The 17,051-nt window shown below is 42.0% G+C and overlaps 1 protein-coding gene and 1 long non-coding RNA gene across 2 annotated transcripts in view; both read right to left on the bottom strand.

The window, feature by feature from the left end:
* Positions 1–2,269: 2,269 nt before the first annotated feature.
* The window catches only part of KCNK1 (potassium two pore domain channel subfamily K member 1), a 39,560-nt gene continuing 24,778 nt past the window's right edge, over positions 2,270–17,051 (bottom strand). Inside the window, exons 2-3 of the mRNA XM_045537016.1 lie at positions 6,364–6,759; positions 2,270–3,298 (exon numbers count right to left, since the gene is read on the bottom strand). Coding sequence (XP_045392972.1) covers positions 3,039–3,298; positions 6,364–6,759 — 656 coding nt within the window. The 3' untranslated portion in view covers positions 2,270–3,038. The remainder of the gene's footprint in view (positions 3,299–6,363; positions 6,760–17,051) is intronic.
* Positions 7,794–11,423, bottom strand: LOC123627459. Its single transcript, XR_006731298.1, has 3 exons — positions 11,393–11,423; positions 9,926–9,952; positions 7,794–9,408 (listed from the first exon to the last, which is right to left on the bottom strand). It is a non-coding gene; the product is annotated as an uncharacterized LOC123627459 (long non-coding RNA).

Raw genomic sequence — 17,051 nt, 5'->3', positions numbered from 1 at the left:
TGAACAAATTCATCTTAAATGTCTTGAAGCATGATTGCTATAGACGGAAATCAGTGTCCTAAATGGAGTGGTCTGGGCCAAACTTTATCTGTTCCAGGAATCTTTTACAAGATTCTTTTAGAGGCTGCTCCCAACCCTAGGTCTATATTCCTTTGGATTCCAGGGAGGGTGAGAACTCCCCGTGAGATACTCTGTTCTCTGCTCACGTTGAGTATATCTGCTGTTTTGAAATCATCCCCACCACACTCGCGTAACATTTACATTCACACACAGTAGTACTCTTCCGGAAGGACAAGGCTTTCTGCTGCTTCTGTAACGCTAAGGGCATTTTGCGGGACTCTCAGGAACTTGAATCTCGCACACTCACACTCAGCAGGTGAATTCAGCCTATACTCATCACCCAGAATCATCTAGTATCACTTCCACCTCTGACTTTCTACTCTCTCACCTCCAACTAAAGGGCTCCCAATGTCAGCTCTGGCTTAGCTACGCTACCCGACCTTCCTCCTCCTTGTCCTGCCCCCAGCAAACCCTGTTTCTGTTCTCCAAGAGGCTGACCCTGAGGTCCTCCTGGCTGTCACAGCACGCTCCTCCCTGGGGACCACAGGGCAGCATCTGTCCATCGGCCAGACAAGAAGAAACCCCAGAGAAGACGTGCTCATTACATCCCCTATATGATGGGGTGGGGGTGGGGAAACTTGCTCCAATTTTTGTACCTCATCCATCACATTAAGGACAACAACAATTGGAGGGCACATTAAGGTCTAATGTCCTCTCTGCAGGTTCACATAAGCTTCTAAAATTAAGTACCATACTCTATTTCTTTCTTTCTTTCTTTTTTTTTTTTTTAGAGACAGAGTCTCGCTCTGTTGCCCAGGCTAGAGTGCCGTGGCATCAGCCTAGCTCACAGCAACCTCAAACTCCTGGGCTCAAGCGATCCTCCTGCCTCAGCCTCCCGAGTAGCTGGGACTACAGGCATGTGCCACCATGCCTGGCTAATTTTTTCTATATATTTTTAGTTGTTTAGATAATTTCTTTCTATTTTTTAGTAGAGACGGGGTCTCGCTCTTGCTCAGGCTGGTCTCAAACTCCTGATCTCGAGTGATCCTCCCACCTCTAGGATTACAGGCGTGAGCCACCATGCCCGGCCCACACTCTATTTCTTATTAATGACATCTGGTTCAGAATTTTTCCTTCATGCACTTCCTCATTTTTCTGAACTAAGAACTCCCCTCTCATGTTAAAGCCAGGCAGCTGTGGCAAACCAGCCATTTTTCCCTGCATTGCATAAAACAGAATGATACTCTCCAAGGCTAACCCAAGCATTGTGACCACCATAGACTTTGCAGACCCCATCGTGGCCACGATGCACGGCTCTGTTCTCTAAGCAGTCTCTACTCTGCTCCTTCACCGGTGGTCTGCCCCTCACCCGGCTATCTTCCATCCCAGAGACACGGTCACAGGGAAGAAATGTGCTTATGGGGCAGCAGAGCCCAGACTTGGAAACGCTGCAAAGGATCTGCAGACCACAGAACCCACGGCATGGGAGCTAGGAAGTGGCACGGTGGTGGTGGTAGGGGACAGGGGTATGGGGTCAAAGCAACTCCTTGTTATGTTACCCCAAACATATGGTTTTATTGCTCTGAGATGAGATGTGATTTTATACAATAAAAAGAAGGGCCCTGTTGTAAGTCAGGGGACTTAGGATATTTGCAGGACAACACAGCTGTGAGCAGGACAGGGCGGGAAGATCACTGAGCGAGCTACCTAACACGAGGAGGCCCTGCCCTGCGATCGGGCCACTGATTTTTACCAACCCCCAGGCACCACATCCTGGACAGCTACCCACAGGAGGTGAGGCTTGGTTAAGGGGTCACTGAGCATCTCTTATCACACGATGTCTTCCTCATTTTCTCTTCTAAAATCCTGAGTGTATCATTTCAATGTTACCTTTATGGTTTCTATAAAGGAATACCTATACGTAATCTACACAGCGGAAAACTTTCAATATATGAAATCATAGCATTGCAACCAGCTGTGATTTTTCTTTCTTTCCACTTGTAAATCTAAGATTCTCAGATTAATGCAACATAATCTATTCATTTGGGGCTTTTATGTTCGAGTTCTGTGCTTTAGTGCTAGGTGGCTGCAAACCACGATGCACTTTCAAAACAAAGTGTCGTAACCTTTTTACAAATCCTATTCTGCGTTATTTGTTCACTTCCAAAAAAAAAATGTTTATAAACATTTTAGACGTCGGATACCACTGTATTGCAGGAGGGTAGAAACATTTATTGTAGCTGAGCACTACAGCTACTCACTCTTAAGTTTATTATTCCTCTTATTTTGTGGCAGGAACTCTGGATTCTGTAGTATAAAGAGAAATCAAAAGAAAAATATCTACAATCTTGGTTTAAGAAGTAGACTGGGATCTGGTGACCTAAACCATATGTACAGGATATAAACATATTTATACTTCATATGTACATAGTTAATGGTTACCTATGCATTATAAATAGTAGGTTTAACTTAGATTCTATAAAAATAATCATTTTGGATGGGCACATGCAAAACTGGTACACATAAACCTATTTATAAAACACACCTCTATGCTTTTTTTTCCTTTCTTTTTTTTTTTTTTTTTTTTTGCTTTTAAATATAAATGTTGCTATTTGGCCCTCAGCTAAATGATTTAAACGCAAACCCCAAAGTTCCTAATTAAAAGTATAAAATCTGCTTCTATTCCACAGTGGCATCTGCTTCCAGTATTCTTCTCCTATGCAAAGTCTAGATAATTCTGTCACATGTGGGTTATAGGTACACATCCTATTTCTTTACTTATCAGACATCCCTGTAGGGTCAAAGCTTTCTTTGTTCCATTTTTTGCTTGTTTTTTTTATTTTTGTTTGTTTATTAAAATATTGCAAAACAGTAGATATTTCTTAAAATGGCATCACCTTAGCTTTTACATTCTGATAAAAATGAACATAACTAAGCCTCTTCCTCACACCCTGACCCCGGTGCGGCAAAGCCTGCACTTAATGGTTTGCGGAGCCATCGGAGCTGGTAGACAACTGAGTGGCCACAAAAGGCTCGTTTTGCTTCTGATCGTCTTTCATGCCAACCGCCTGGTCTGTGATGGAGGAGAAAGATAGCTGGTCATGCTCGATGATGTGCACTTGATCTTCATCCTTGTCCTTCTTCACGTAGAACATCTTTCGGAATTTTTTCAGCTCATGGAGTTCACAGAAGGTTTCCAGAACTACCAACATGGCAATCAGGCCAAGTAGCAGGTAACCTGGCGAGAAACAGGACAGCATCTCAGTGTGATCCTGTCATGGTTAAGTCAAGTAGCGAGTGACTTACCTTCTCCCTTCCCACGCTTCCCGGAAACATTTATTAAGGAATAAATTCATTGCCAGTTTTGTAATTTCTAGGAAGGTTTTGAAGTCCATGGCTTAAAGAGGAACTACCCATTGTCAAAGAGGGAAAGATGACGAAGCAGGACTTAACCTTCTATGAACTTGGATTATTTAGAATCACAGGCTACAATTTTTTTTTTTTTTGAGACAGGGTCTTGCTCTGTTGCTAGGTACTCCTCCAAGCTGGAGTGCAGTGGCATCATCATAACTCACTGCAGCCTCAAACTCCTAGGCTCAAGCGATCCTCCTGCCTCAGCCTCCCAATGTGCTAGAATTACAAGCATGAGCCACTGTGCCTGGCTCTGAAATTTTTGAGACAAAAAACAAAACAGTTGGGGCTGATGTGGCATTGTTAAAGACAGATAAGAGAACACACTACACTCATCCGAGTGAGACCTTCCATGCAAGGAGGGCTTGTCGCCTCTGCTTTATAATCAGTGGCTTACAAAAAGCCAGTGACATTTTAGAAAAGTTTTTTATTTCTCATGGGGTGCTTAGAACAATACTTGGCACCTTTTTAAGAACTCACTAATACTCTTATTGTGATTTCTACTACAGAGTAAGAAATCTAATTATAGGAATTGCAGTTGAAGCTAAATCTAAATTCCTTCAAGAACCGGTGTCAGTGTTATATAGGTCTCTCTGTGTGGCTGTTTACACTTGCACCTAAATCCAGCACCAGACCCGGGCTCTCCATTATCTGACAGTTATTTTTTTGGCACATGGACCACGCACTAGATAATTCTACCAGTTTCTTATTCTTAAAATAAAATAACAGTTGATTTGGGTACAATGGAATTTATGATGGGAAATGGTGATATTTTGAGTGAGTTACAACATTTTAAAAATCAGTTTCCAGGAAAAAAATAATCATCATGGAAAGGAACAGGAAAGTGAAAAATGAAAACTCCAAGAGTAACAAAAATTTCAAGTTCATGTCCCAGTAATGAAATGTTTGAGGAAGATTTTCAGAAAATACAATAAGTAGGAAAGCTAGAATTGGCAGCATAATATGAATAAAGAGGCTGATTATCTCAAACACGCAAAGTTTTAATATTTTAGAATCTGACTATCAATTTTGATAATAATAGAGTGCATGAACGTGCTCTTTGTATTGTAAAAACAGTAATGACATTGTTAGAGTAACTGATGAATCCACTACTTTTTTTTATCATTATTTAGCAAAACTTGAGTGCTAACAAAAATACCCAGGGTTTTAGGCAAATCTGAGGGGCTTTGTCCTATCCACAAGTAACATACCTCTGGAACATTCATTTGTTAGATACTCAAGTTCTTAACACTCGAACATAAACTAACTCTATGGAGAGTGCCTAAGAAAACAGGATCCACGTTGTACCAAGTGATGAAATGTTACGCAACGATTTAGTATTATAAGAAAAACTAAGGAAGTTAAAAAGGCTGAGCAAAATTAAGAGACGACAATTTACCCTGGGGAAAAGTGTTGTAGCTGGCAAACGTAATTACGTAAACAGTCTACTTTCCAAAGTCATGAAAAAATAATAAAATAACCCATTACATGACAAGAAAGTTAAGATAGTGTTTACAGTGCTATCAAATTCACAAATGCAGAAAACATCTCTAATGCTACTGGCTACCACCACCCCAGGTGTGCTGAAACTGTCACTCTCCAATAGCCCTGGTCGCAGTGTGAACCTGTAGTGCCATTTGGAAAGTAGCAGGTCAACATGTTCTGGGAGTCACAAAAAGGCATATTCACTTCGGGCCAGTAATTCTACTTCTTGGAAGGATATCAAAGTAGAAAATGTATAAATACACAAGGACATTTTCTATAGTGTTATTTATATTAGTCTCAAATTAGCAGAAACCGAAATGGTCCATAATATAGATATGGCTGGATTATGGTATAGCCCCCTGGTGAAATATTATGTGGACTCTATAAATATTCCTTATGGTAACTAGAGGAAATATAAAATCATGCTTGCAGTCATTTGGCAAATATCTATTGAATTTGTATGGAAGCCAGGCACTGTTCAAAGTATTGGGGATTTATGAGTGAAGTCTTTGTTCTGGGCAAGTCCACGGGTTAATGGAAATGTTAAAATACACACAGTTCAACAAAGCATTTTGTGAGGTTAAGACTACAAGACAGGGTCAGGACAGAGTGTTTGACTCCGGAGTATCGGCTACGATTTCCTAGAAGACATGACCTCATGAATTGAAAAATTCTTGAGAAGACAGAAATGAAAACTGTGTGTACATTATAACCACAATTCTGTGCGTCTTGAAAAAGATAGGAAAGGCTCACACAAAATTGAACAGCTTCCTGAAAATGGATGGCTAAGTTTTCTATGATATTCTATTGAATTTAAAACAAAAATTATTTAAAAGTTATAAGTCACTGGCCATCTGCATCTTAATGCCCATTTTATTTCCCAAATATAAAATTCTGAAAACAGTTAACATAGGCTAACTTCTTCGAAAAAGAACCAGATGGACAAATGAGACGAGCAGCTCTTTTAAGATTTTCCTGGTAAACTAAAGAGCATGATTGATGGTAACAGGCTCTATCTGAGGCCTAGTTTTCTTGGACTTAAAACAAAATATTTAATAAAGTAGAACAACCTTTTTTTAAATTAAAAGTTGGTTATCAAGTACATTCCGTATGATGTATTTTCACCCTGTAATATATAATGCCTATTACATTATTATTGTAATGTAACGAATCAATTAGTCATTCCCAGGTCCCTGGGAAAAATAACTCAGTAATAAGATTTCTGCATGCAGAGTTTTGAAGGGATTCATGAAATGAAATAGTTATGGGGAGGCGGTTAATTCAGAAGCTTTATCAATGAGAGGAAAGCAGCCCGGGCTTTTAAGAAAGACTATTCACTGGCAGGCGAGGAGGAGCTTGGAATGGCAAAACAGACAGAGGGAGCAGCCCATGAACCCTGATACTCACACGTGATCCCAATCTTATAGAGCTCCCTGAATTTTTGATTGTAGCCTTCTCCAGGAACGTAATCTCCCAGGCCAATGGTGCTCAGGGAAATAAAACAAAAATAAAAGGATTCGAGAAAGTTCCAGTCATCCTCCAAGACGGAGAAGACAGCGGCCGGGATGAAGAAGAAACAGGACACGGTGACAAAGCCGAGGACCACGGCGTGGACGATGGCCACCACCTGCTTGGAGAAGCCCCAGCGGACGTGGAAGTAGAGGACAGGCCTGCGGGTGACGTGCACGGTGACACGCTGGACCACGGCCGTCAGGAATAGGAGGGTGAAGGGAATGCCGATGACCGAGTAGATGATGCAGAAGGCTTTGCCCCCGTCCGACAGGGGCACGGTGTGGCCATAACCTGCAAGAAGAACAAGGTCACTGGGGTGAAGAGGAAGAGAGGGACTGGAAAACACTGTTTTGTTTTTGTTTTTGTTTTTGTTTTTTTGAGACAGAGTCTCGCTCTGTCACCCTGGGTAGAGTGCAGTGGCGTCATCATAGCTCACCGCAACCTCAAACTCCTGGGCTCAATCGATCCTCCTGCCTCAGCCTCCCGAGCAGCTGGGACTACATGTACCACCATGCCTGGCTAGTTTTTTATTTCTGTTTTTAGTTGACTGGCTAATTTTCTCTATTTTTAGTAGAGACGGGGTCTCGCTCTTGGCTCAAGCTGGTCCTGAACTCCTGGCCTCAAGAGATCCTCCTGCCTTGGCCTCCCAGAGTGCTAGGATTGCAAGCGTGAGCCACCATGCCCGGCCTGCAAACATATTTTTAAACAGTGTACGTGTATCGTCTGCCCTTATTCCCCTCACACTGAGAAGAACGAGACTTTAGAGGTCTCCTATGTTAAAAGCTCCGGCATAATTGTTACATCAGTAAAATTCAACAGTGGATGCCAACAATTTGGAAGTCCACAGCTCTTTATAAACCCTGACCAGCAATTCCAACACATCAGAGTCTCTCGTCTTGGATTCACCACCAGGCTGAAGATAAAGAAATTCTGTGTAGTTGGGAGCCCAGGCTCACACCAACTTAGACCACCAGGAAAAACTCACCACCTGCTTCAGCAGAGCTGACCTGTGCCCCCCACAACCCCCAAGACTCCTCATTAGCACCTAAACCCTAGTCTACACTCACCTCGCAAATACACCACTCATAGAATGTTCTAGCAGGAATGACTAACAAATAAAATAAAGGTGTGTGAATAGAGCCAAGCTGATATAAGTACACTGGGAGGGTGGAGTAGACACGATGCAGATACAGAGGTCAAAAAAGAGGAAGAGAAGTTAAGATTAAAGCACACCAAGTCAAGGGATTGAGCACTTCTTTTCAAATATTTTGCCCAATTATCTGTTTAAACAGCACATTTGGAAACCAACACATTTTTCCCTCCTGTCATTTCCATATGTGCAAAGATGCCATAAATTCCACAAAAAAAAATAATTTAAAAAATTACATTAGGACCAGTGGTTAAAATATATGTCTGTTTTACTTTCTACAAGGTTCGAGTTATTCCCTAATCAAGTAAATCAAGAGACTCTTTGTCCAACAAATGTCAGCAGGAGAGAACCCAGCGGGGCCTGAGGCTTGGTGGGCTGCTTTTCAAATCTCATGAGCGCATTTTCCTAAAAGGACTAACATGTCTGAACAAGTCAGTGCAGGAAAAAGCCAGCTAAATACATTTTTTATGAAAGCGGATTCTGAGAAAAACTCACATATACGATTATAATTGAAAAGGAGTTTCAAAATCTGATCTCTAAAATACATCCTGCTTAAAAATAAACAAAACCTTCAGTTGCAGATCCTCCAAATTCTCTGCCTTCTACCTAAGACCCAACGCCATATGGTTATTAAAAAATTCCCTTGTTTATACCCAGGTACAGGCTCAAAACAACAGAGTCAGGGTTCTCAATCCTCTGTCCCAGAGGGTACACGGTTTATGAATGAACTATAGCAAGCCCCAGGAATCCTCCGAAATTGTATGGAAACTTGCACCTCTGCCCACATATGCATTTTCTTGGGAACAGATTCCAGAGCTTAGATTCTCAGAAGGGCTATGTGTCCCCAAACAGTTAAGCATCATCGTTCTGAGTGTCAGTTCCTGAATCCATCTGGTCCCTGAACCCCCTACTGCTCCTGGAACGTGGTGGCTAATTTGGGGCCTGGTATTTAAAGACGGAAATGGGCGAGCTGGGGAGTATCTGGAGAACAACAGGAAGGACAGTACGCATGCCCAGTAATGTTCACGCAACATATGGAAGCAGGAAACGCTGAACGTTTGGTTTTAAGGGAAAAAAATGGGGCTTGTTCTGAGCAAAGCAGCCCACATCCCAGAAACACCGGGGCTGATGGCAGCTACAGTTTTAGTGAGGCCTTAGGAAGGTCTGTTCTGACGATCGCAGATATCTGGAATAGAATATGAAAATGGTATTTTATTTAACTATAACAACACCAACTGGAAAGCGATTCACAGATTTAGTGACAAAGTAGTGGCTAAAAGCACTAGGAGATAAAAGTACCCACACGACTAGAGGGTCAACAGAGACTGCAGGTGATGGATTTGACTTTGGCAGAGATGGAAATACAGATTAGCTGAGTCAGCTGGACTATAAAAAGCCTTTAAGTTTCCAATTTTATGACTTTTTGGTGTAGCATTTTTATAAATTAGCTTTTCCTAAAAGTATAACACACCTATGTCACATCTACTGTGCCATCTGTTCCAATAAATTACACGGTTTAGGTTCTAGCAGAGGAAAAAAATAAACAAAATTCTAGTTTTAATATGTTTTAGGAGATGACTTTTCTCTCAAATTATGATAGTTCTTTGTATGAGAATGTTAACTAAATCTCATTTACTAAAATGTTACCTCCAAGCAATAAAGATAATCATCCTAAGACTCTCAGATCGCTCTGCAGTGATGGCATTTTTATGCTAGTACTGTAACATATTCCCACTGAGAGATGAAAAGTCACCAACATGCAGATCCTTACCGAAAGCCATTTTCTTCTCCTGATGTGTACATAAATAATTTTTGTTAATGGAAAGTGAAATATAAATTTTACATGGCATTCATATTCCCTACACTTTCAGCGAGGGCCGTATTGGGAACACCATCCTCCGTATGGACCACGTGGCCATTCTTTTGCGACAGACAGCTTAATGCATCGGATGGAAACTTTCAATCCTATTGAATTTTAATGAAGTGGTGAATAATTTATTCAAGTTCAGTCAATTGAACCTACAGATAAATCATGAAGCAAAGCTCATATTTTAAAATCTTATAATCATATTTAACTCCATTATAAACCATGAAGAATTTAGCAAAATATTAATAAAGCCTGCATATTTGGGGGTTCTTTACATGAGTGGATTAATGAAATGTGGTATATGTATCCAATGGAGTACTACTCAGCTATAAGAAACAATGGTGATATAGCACCTCTTGTATTTTCCTGGAGAAAGCTGGAACCCATTCTACTAAGTGAAGTATCCCAAGGATAGAAAAATAAGCACCACATGTACTCACCATCAAATTGGTTTCACTGATCATCACCTAAGAGCACATTTAGGAATAACATTAATCGGGTGTCGGGCAGATGTGTGGTGGGGAGGGGATGGGTGTATACATACATAATGAGTGTGATGCACACAGTCTAGGGGATGGACACACTTGAAGCTCTGATTCGGGGCAGGGAGTGGGGGCAAGGGCAATATACGTAACCTAAACTTTTGTACCCCCATAATATGCTGAAAAAAAGCAATAAATAAATAATACAAAAATTTTTTTTCTAAGGCTATTAATATAATTTGGAGGCCTAAAAGATTGAACATAACAAAATCTACTGAAAAAATTTACTTCGAAATTAGTTGGGATCCTCAGATAAAACTCCCACATACAAATGGTCTTGTATTCTAGCCTCCTCTTCCACAATTGTTTCTTGTTAGGACTTTGCACCTATGGGGCACATGGGACCGTACATATAATGAATAGTTGGTCACACCGATGACAGGTCCTACAAAATCTGGCTTCCCTCTGACTACTCTAACTACAAGCCCTGACACTATGCTAGCTGTGGCTATACTGGGCCAGGTATGGGCCTTCTGGTTTTTCTGGTATTTAAATGCTCCTGAATGAGGGCCAAGACAGACAGCCTTTGTGAGCTCCTCTTAGTACATTGGAGCAAGTCACTGACATGCAACTTCACACGTACCAGATGCTTTTGAGAGAGGTGCAGCTTACAAGGACCCCATGTCATGACCTGGAGCCGTATAATACATACCCTCATTTATTTACATTATTTAGTATGATATGGATCAATGTATACATTCTCCACGAAGTTAGCTTGATGCATGCTAAAAAAAAAAAAAAAGCTACAAAAGAAGTCTTGGCCTCTGAAATCAACTGCAATAGAGATACTGAATCAGTTGCAATGTTGTGTCTTCTGTAAAACAGACTTTACTTTGCAATCCTACACTGTAGCTCATTCATTATCGCTTTCCCACTGTACTGCATGCCCCAGGGGGAAGACCATGACCTTCCTACTTTCAGTCTCTCCAGGCTCCCGGACCCAGTGCTATCTGCTCTCCAATCCACAGTGAGCAGTTACACCAATCTGGGGTGGGCTAGAAACTCACTGGATGGTGATGAATAGGCGTCAGGTTGACTCCTGCCCGCTCCCACTTTAATCTTGTTCTTTGCTTGAAATAAGTTTTTGTTCCACATTGTCAATAAATGGTTAACTTCTAGATGACTCTATAAAACATGTAGCTATTCATTGTACCCCTAAAACTAGCAATACTAATAATACCTAACTTTAATTAATCCCTGTTATTTCATTTCTCTATCCATTTTCTTTTGCCTAGCATTGTTTACTATTTAACTTTTAAATATCTTGAACGGTCTTTCTTAGCTTGAGAATTAAAATTATAGGGATTTTTTTTATTTTTTCATATTTTTAGAACTGCTTTCCAATCTATTTTTTCAGATGTGTACCCCTTACGTGGTCTTTTCACACTGCCCTCTGCAGACTGTCACAAATCAAGATCATCTTATCAAGTCTTGTTTCATAAAACGGAAAGTTTCGAAGAAACAATCCTATTGAATACACTTTTTCAAACTCTTTATACTCCTTGTACCCATCCCTCTGGCTGGTGAGGACTTGGGTGACAGCCCAGCTTTTGATTCTCTGGGTCCTCCTGTGTGAGCCTCAGTTTGTCCAAATGCTAAAAAAAAAAAAGAAAAAAAAATCACATTTTTTCAGTTATAATTTAGTAAAATTTGCAGGAAAATATTATATGCTATAGTAATATAGCATAGGAAACAATCAGCAAAGGGGCTTTTTGTTTTTTCTAATCATCATAGTTACACTGTTCGCTACTAGGGGGAAAAAATCAGGTAATAATCTCTTTACCTTCCCAGACTCCACAGGCGAGATGGCTTGCTCCACTGAAGCACCTGCTGAGCACGGCTTGCTGTTTTATGCCTTGTTAAGTTACAGGGCCAGATAAAAGCAGCACAGAGACACGGCCCACTACCGAACATGGGGTAACAAGCACATGATGTCACAGTAGTAGTACAGCTTCCCTGGAATCCCAAGCAGTCACATCTTTAAAACCTAAGAATCCTACCCAAGGATTTTTCATCCCATAACTCCCTGATGCTGCCTTGGCTGGGGGCAGGAGGATCGATGGGGGGTGGGGGAAGTGACAAGGAAACAGCTCATGTGAACAGGTTGATGTGTCCCCTCCAACCAAACCTGAAATAGACTCACCCTCAACGCTAGCAGCTTCGCAGCTTCCCCAGACACAGGTAAGACGGGCTTCTTACTCCCAGTCCTGGCTACCTCTCTACTAAGAGGCCCCTGTAATATTTTCTCTACTAAATTACATGACAGGTTAATTACAAAAGCCTTTTAAAAAAACAGCATGCTACCTAATGGTCTAACATTTTTAAAAAGTAAATGTACAATGCTTTATGACGAGGATTAAATAAAGGAAATGAAAAGGACTTAAAATGAAACTTTGCCACTCTGACTTGTTTAGTCCTGAAACCCATGTGAGGGCAGAGATATCAATATTGCACTTGCTGATGATGCCACGAAATTGTTGCTGTTTTCTTTAATATCCTTTCCTAAGGACTAGAAATCCACAAAAGTAGGCTGGTTCATGAGAAACTAGAAATGATGAGAGATGCCATTTGCCAGTGCAAATTAAAGTGCTCTGCCTGGTACACCCTAGACATTGGACCGGGTTTTTTCACATGTGTTATCCCAGTTGGTCCGCATCAGTGGGCACCTTAGTCTACTCAGGTTGCGATAACAGAACACCACAGACTGGGTGGCTTCCAGATAAAAGAAATTTTTATTCTCACAGTTCCAGAGGCTGGGAAGCCCAGCAGATTTGGTGTCTAAGTGGTTACTAAGGAGGACGAATAGATATTTGGGAGAATAAATAGATGGGGGGAAACAGATTGACTCGTAAATGATTCTCCTTGCAAATTAAATTAACCTGAGCAACAGATATTATATTTAAAATGATTTGGGCCAGGTCTGGTTGCATTCTTCATCTTCTTTCCCACAGTATATTGAGATAACAGCGAGGGGAAGAAAAGACAATTGCTCCTTTTGATGGGTCTGGTTTTTATGCAGATAGAGGGAAAGCCTCTTCCAATGCCTCTTGACCTCTAAGGACTTTTAATTCAAAATACTATTTATACCAAGAAGTCATAGTTTGGGAGAAAACTTCCTGAGCTCCTTAGGGGGGGACACAAACTCTCAGACTGTAGCATTCCACCCCTGGCCTCCCAAAATTACATATTTTTCCTGCATGCAAAATACATTCATTCCATCCCAATGGTTCCAAAAATCTTAACTCATTCCAGCCATCAACTCAGAAGTCTAGATTCCAAAGTCTCATTTAAATATCATCTACATCAGATATGGGTGAGTCACAAGGTAAGATTCATTCTGAGGCGAATTCTCCTCTAGCTGTGAGTCTGTGGAATTATTTAACAAGTTATGGGCTTCCAAGATCCAATGGTAAATCAAGCATGGAATAGACATTTCCATTTCAAAAAGGAGAAACAGAAGTAGAAGACAGGAAATAGAAAAGAAGAAAGGTCCCTGGCAAGTCCAAAGCTTTAAGGCTCAAGAATAATCTTGAGCTCCATGCTCTGCCCTCCAGGCCCCCCCAGGGGCTGCAGCCCCACGTTCCCAAACCCCTGGGGTGGTGGCCCTGCCCCCATGGCACCTCTGTGCCTGGGTCTTACCCTTGAGGCTCCCAGACTAGAATTGTGTGTTTATGGCTCCACAGTCTTGGGGTTGCTAAGGTGGCCCTGCCACACTTCTACCATTGGGACTGCCCTAACAGGGGCTCACTGTGGTGGCCCCAGGCTTGCTCACTTGGGCTTTTGCACCCTGGACCTGTGATGGGGGCAAGGGGCAGCCCTGATTACTTCTGAATGCCTGAGTGTTGGCTTCCGTTTACATGGCTGATGAATCTATTTATCAGATGATTGTTTTGCCACACCCTTGGTCTTCTCTCTCTCCTAAAATCTGCTGGCGCCCTGATCTTGGACTTCCCAGCCTCCAGACCTGTGTTTATGACCAGAAATAAAATCTGTGTAAATGACCAGAAATAAACTGGTCATTTATAAATTACCCAGTCCAAGGTGTTTTGTTTTAGCATTCCAAAAGGACTAAGACACACCCCTTTATGCAAAAGTAGATGAACAATATCTCCACTCAATCTATATAACTTGAAAACTACCCATTTTGCCAATGAAAAATTACTTTTAGCACTCCTTATAGTCCTACTTAGGAAACTTCAAATGTTAACTCCCTATCTCTAGGGTGCAGATTAATTAATAAAAATGCTATCACACTGTTTATGCAGAAAAATACATATTTTTACTTCTTGTAAGAGTCTGATAACACTGATAGACATTTCTTCTCGACAATCTGGCTTCTCTTAGCTCTTGGCTCTAGGTGATGGTCCAATTCGTGCTGGATCCCCTTTGGAAACAACCCTGACTGGGGTCTTCCCCGGAAGACCACCTCTCCCTCTTGGTACAGAATAAAGAAGGTGAGGAACAAGAGCCACCTGCGCCCAAGACAAACATTTAACTTGAGCAAGAAATAACTCTATTAATCGTAAGCCACTGAGGGTTTGAGGCCATGTTACTATAGCATCTCCTGGTAAAAAACGTACTAATGATATACCAGGAAAAAGATAAAAAGAAAGTGGAGGAGGTGTGTGGGATGAATGGAACGAGAATGGCAAGACTCAAAAGTTTTGACAGCTGCTTTATGCGTGCACTGTGTATTTGTTACATAATTCTCTCTTATTTTGTATACATTTGAAAATAATCATCATAAAAAGTAAAAAAGTTGAGGCTTGGAAATGTGGCTGTAGGGACACAGATTTTTACCCGGACAACCTCTAGTACAAAGTTCCAGATTTTCTTTACTCCTAAAAATCCTGCTTTTGTACAGACAGTACTGAAAGCACACCTTACAGAAAATAAAATACAGAAAATACATTACAGCACAGAGCTGTGGCACTGGCAAACATTAAAGTACAGCCAAACGTGATTTCTTCACTTGAAGCCCTCCAAATCTGTAATGATGCCATAATCTCCTCTAATGGAAGAGTCAAACTCTAAGGATGTTCTTTGAGGGCACTCACTCCCAGGCCATAGGCAACCCAAAAGTACAAGGGGAAATTGGATAGAGGGGAATAGATTTTGGGGTTCTCTCAGGAGAGTTTCCAGGGATTTTAAGTCAATCAGCTGTCTGCTCCCGGGCGGCATGGGACAGAATTCTTGAAGAAGCCCAGGCCTGTTTACCAGGCTGGAGGGGCTCCTCGTGGTCTTGCCAAGCTGTCACTGATGTGCGGTGTTCCAGAAAATGCTGTCTCACTGAGGCTATAGGAACTGCAGCCAGCCACTACACAGCTCCTGCACACATGCTGGCTATGATTTCCATAATCTTATAAACTACCCGGTGTCCAAAGATCCTTCCAGAGCAGAGTGCCCGAGTGGAGCCAAGAATTTGTAGCCAAAACTCCAACAGCAAGGCAGCCCTTTCTGTTGAGCATCATGAGACACTGAAGACGGAACTGAGGACTGATCAGAGGACAAGGAGGTAAGAGGGGCAGGGGACTCTAAGGGGCAGAAGTTCCCCATCCACAGCAGTGGCTCCTGTACCCTTTTCCCAAGGGACCTGGCAACACTCCCCTTGCTCTCCCTGGGGCGGTTGCAGTGTCTGCAATAGGGTTATTTTTGCCTTAAGTTTCAACTCGTGTTTGCTGAGCCCGGATTATGTCCCAGGCAATGAGATGTGACAGCCATTCACATTCACCTGGGAAGCAGCTGCGATTCATTAAGCTAGAACAACCTCTCTCAAGACAGACGGGCGAGCAAAGGCGAAACAATCGCACATGCCCAGGGAAATGCCAGGTGGCTTTCACCTAGAGCGAAGTCATACCGAAAAGAAAAAGAATGAAACGGCAGGAACAGAGGCACAGATGAGATGCCGTTTATAAAACTGACACATTAATAACGGGATTCATGTACTGTATTCCAGAAGATTAAATATTTGGTTCAACAAAGTCATTTTGAATAAAATTTGCTAACTCTCAGAAAGGCTAGATTTTAAGAGGAAATAGAAGAAGCCGTGTACCAATATGAGGCCTCACTCACTGTTCCCGGTTTGGTGGGAGGATTTATGGGATCAAAATACACTCACTTTGCCTCAACTGGTTCAATCTAAGCCTCCATCCAAACCACTCTGCTGAAATAGGTCTGTCGTCTTAAGGCCACCAACGGCATCTAATTGCCAAATCCCCAAATCAATTCTATCCTCACCTTTCTCAACTTCTATGCACCATTTGCCCAAACTTATTCCCTGCTCTTCCTCAAACACCTTTTCCTGTTGGCTTCACACACACCTTGTTCTCACCACCATCTCCCAGCTCAAGAATCTTTCTCTTGTTTCCCTTGCTGGTCCTTCCTCCTAGGCAAGCCCATCACGGGACAGCCCTCCAGATCCCAGCCCTCGGACCTCTACTGCAAATACACTCTCTCCCTGCACCAGGCATTTCCTATCTCTTTCACCTCATGGCTCACCAAAAAAAAAATAATAATAATAAATAAATAAAATGGTGCCCAGCTCCAAAATTGTGGCCATCCTGAGAGCCAAGGGGGATCAGAATCTAGTATACCTGTGACCTATTAGTAGCAGCGTGCCTTCTAGGGCAGCTCTCATGGGTGATCCTATTCCCACCTATGGCTTTAAATACCATGCTTACACCTGTGGTCCTCCCAACTCTGGCTGGACATTAACCTTACCTGGGGAGCTCTTAAATACATTGGAGATTTCATCTCAACGGTCCCAGATGAAACACAGTTAGGGAGATCTTTCTCTTTCTTGTGCCCTGGCACCTCTCACCCAATGTATCTACGACTGAAGCAGCAAGTGCCCCTTAAATCTGCCCCGGCTCAGAACGGCTCCACTGTCCAAGGCCAGCTGCCTAGAGTCATCCCTGATGCTTTCTGTCTCACCGCTGACATTCAAATGGACATCGAGAGCCACTGACTTTGGGATAATTCCCCCAATTCATCGCTTTTTCTCTGTCACCACTGTGTCTCAGTT

The sequence above is a fragment of the Lemur catta genome, chromosome 25 (genome assembly GCF_020740605.2).
Source record: "Lemur catta isolate mLemCat1 chromosome 25, mLemCat1.pri, whole genome shotgun sequence".
Lineage (NCBI taxonomy): Eukaryota > Metazoa > Chordata > Mammalia > Primates > Lemuridae > Lemur > Lemur catta.
This window is presented reverse-complemented; position numbering and strand designations above follow the sequence as displayed.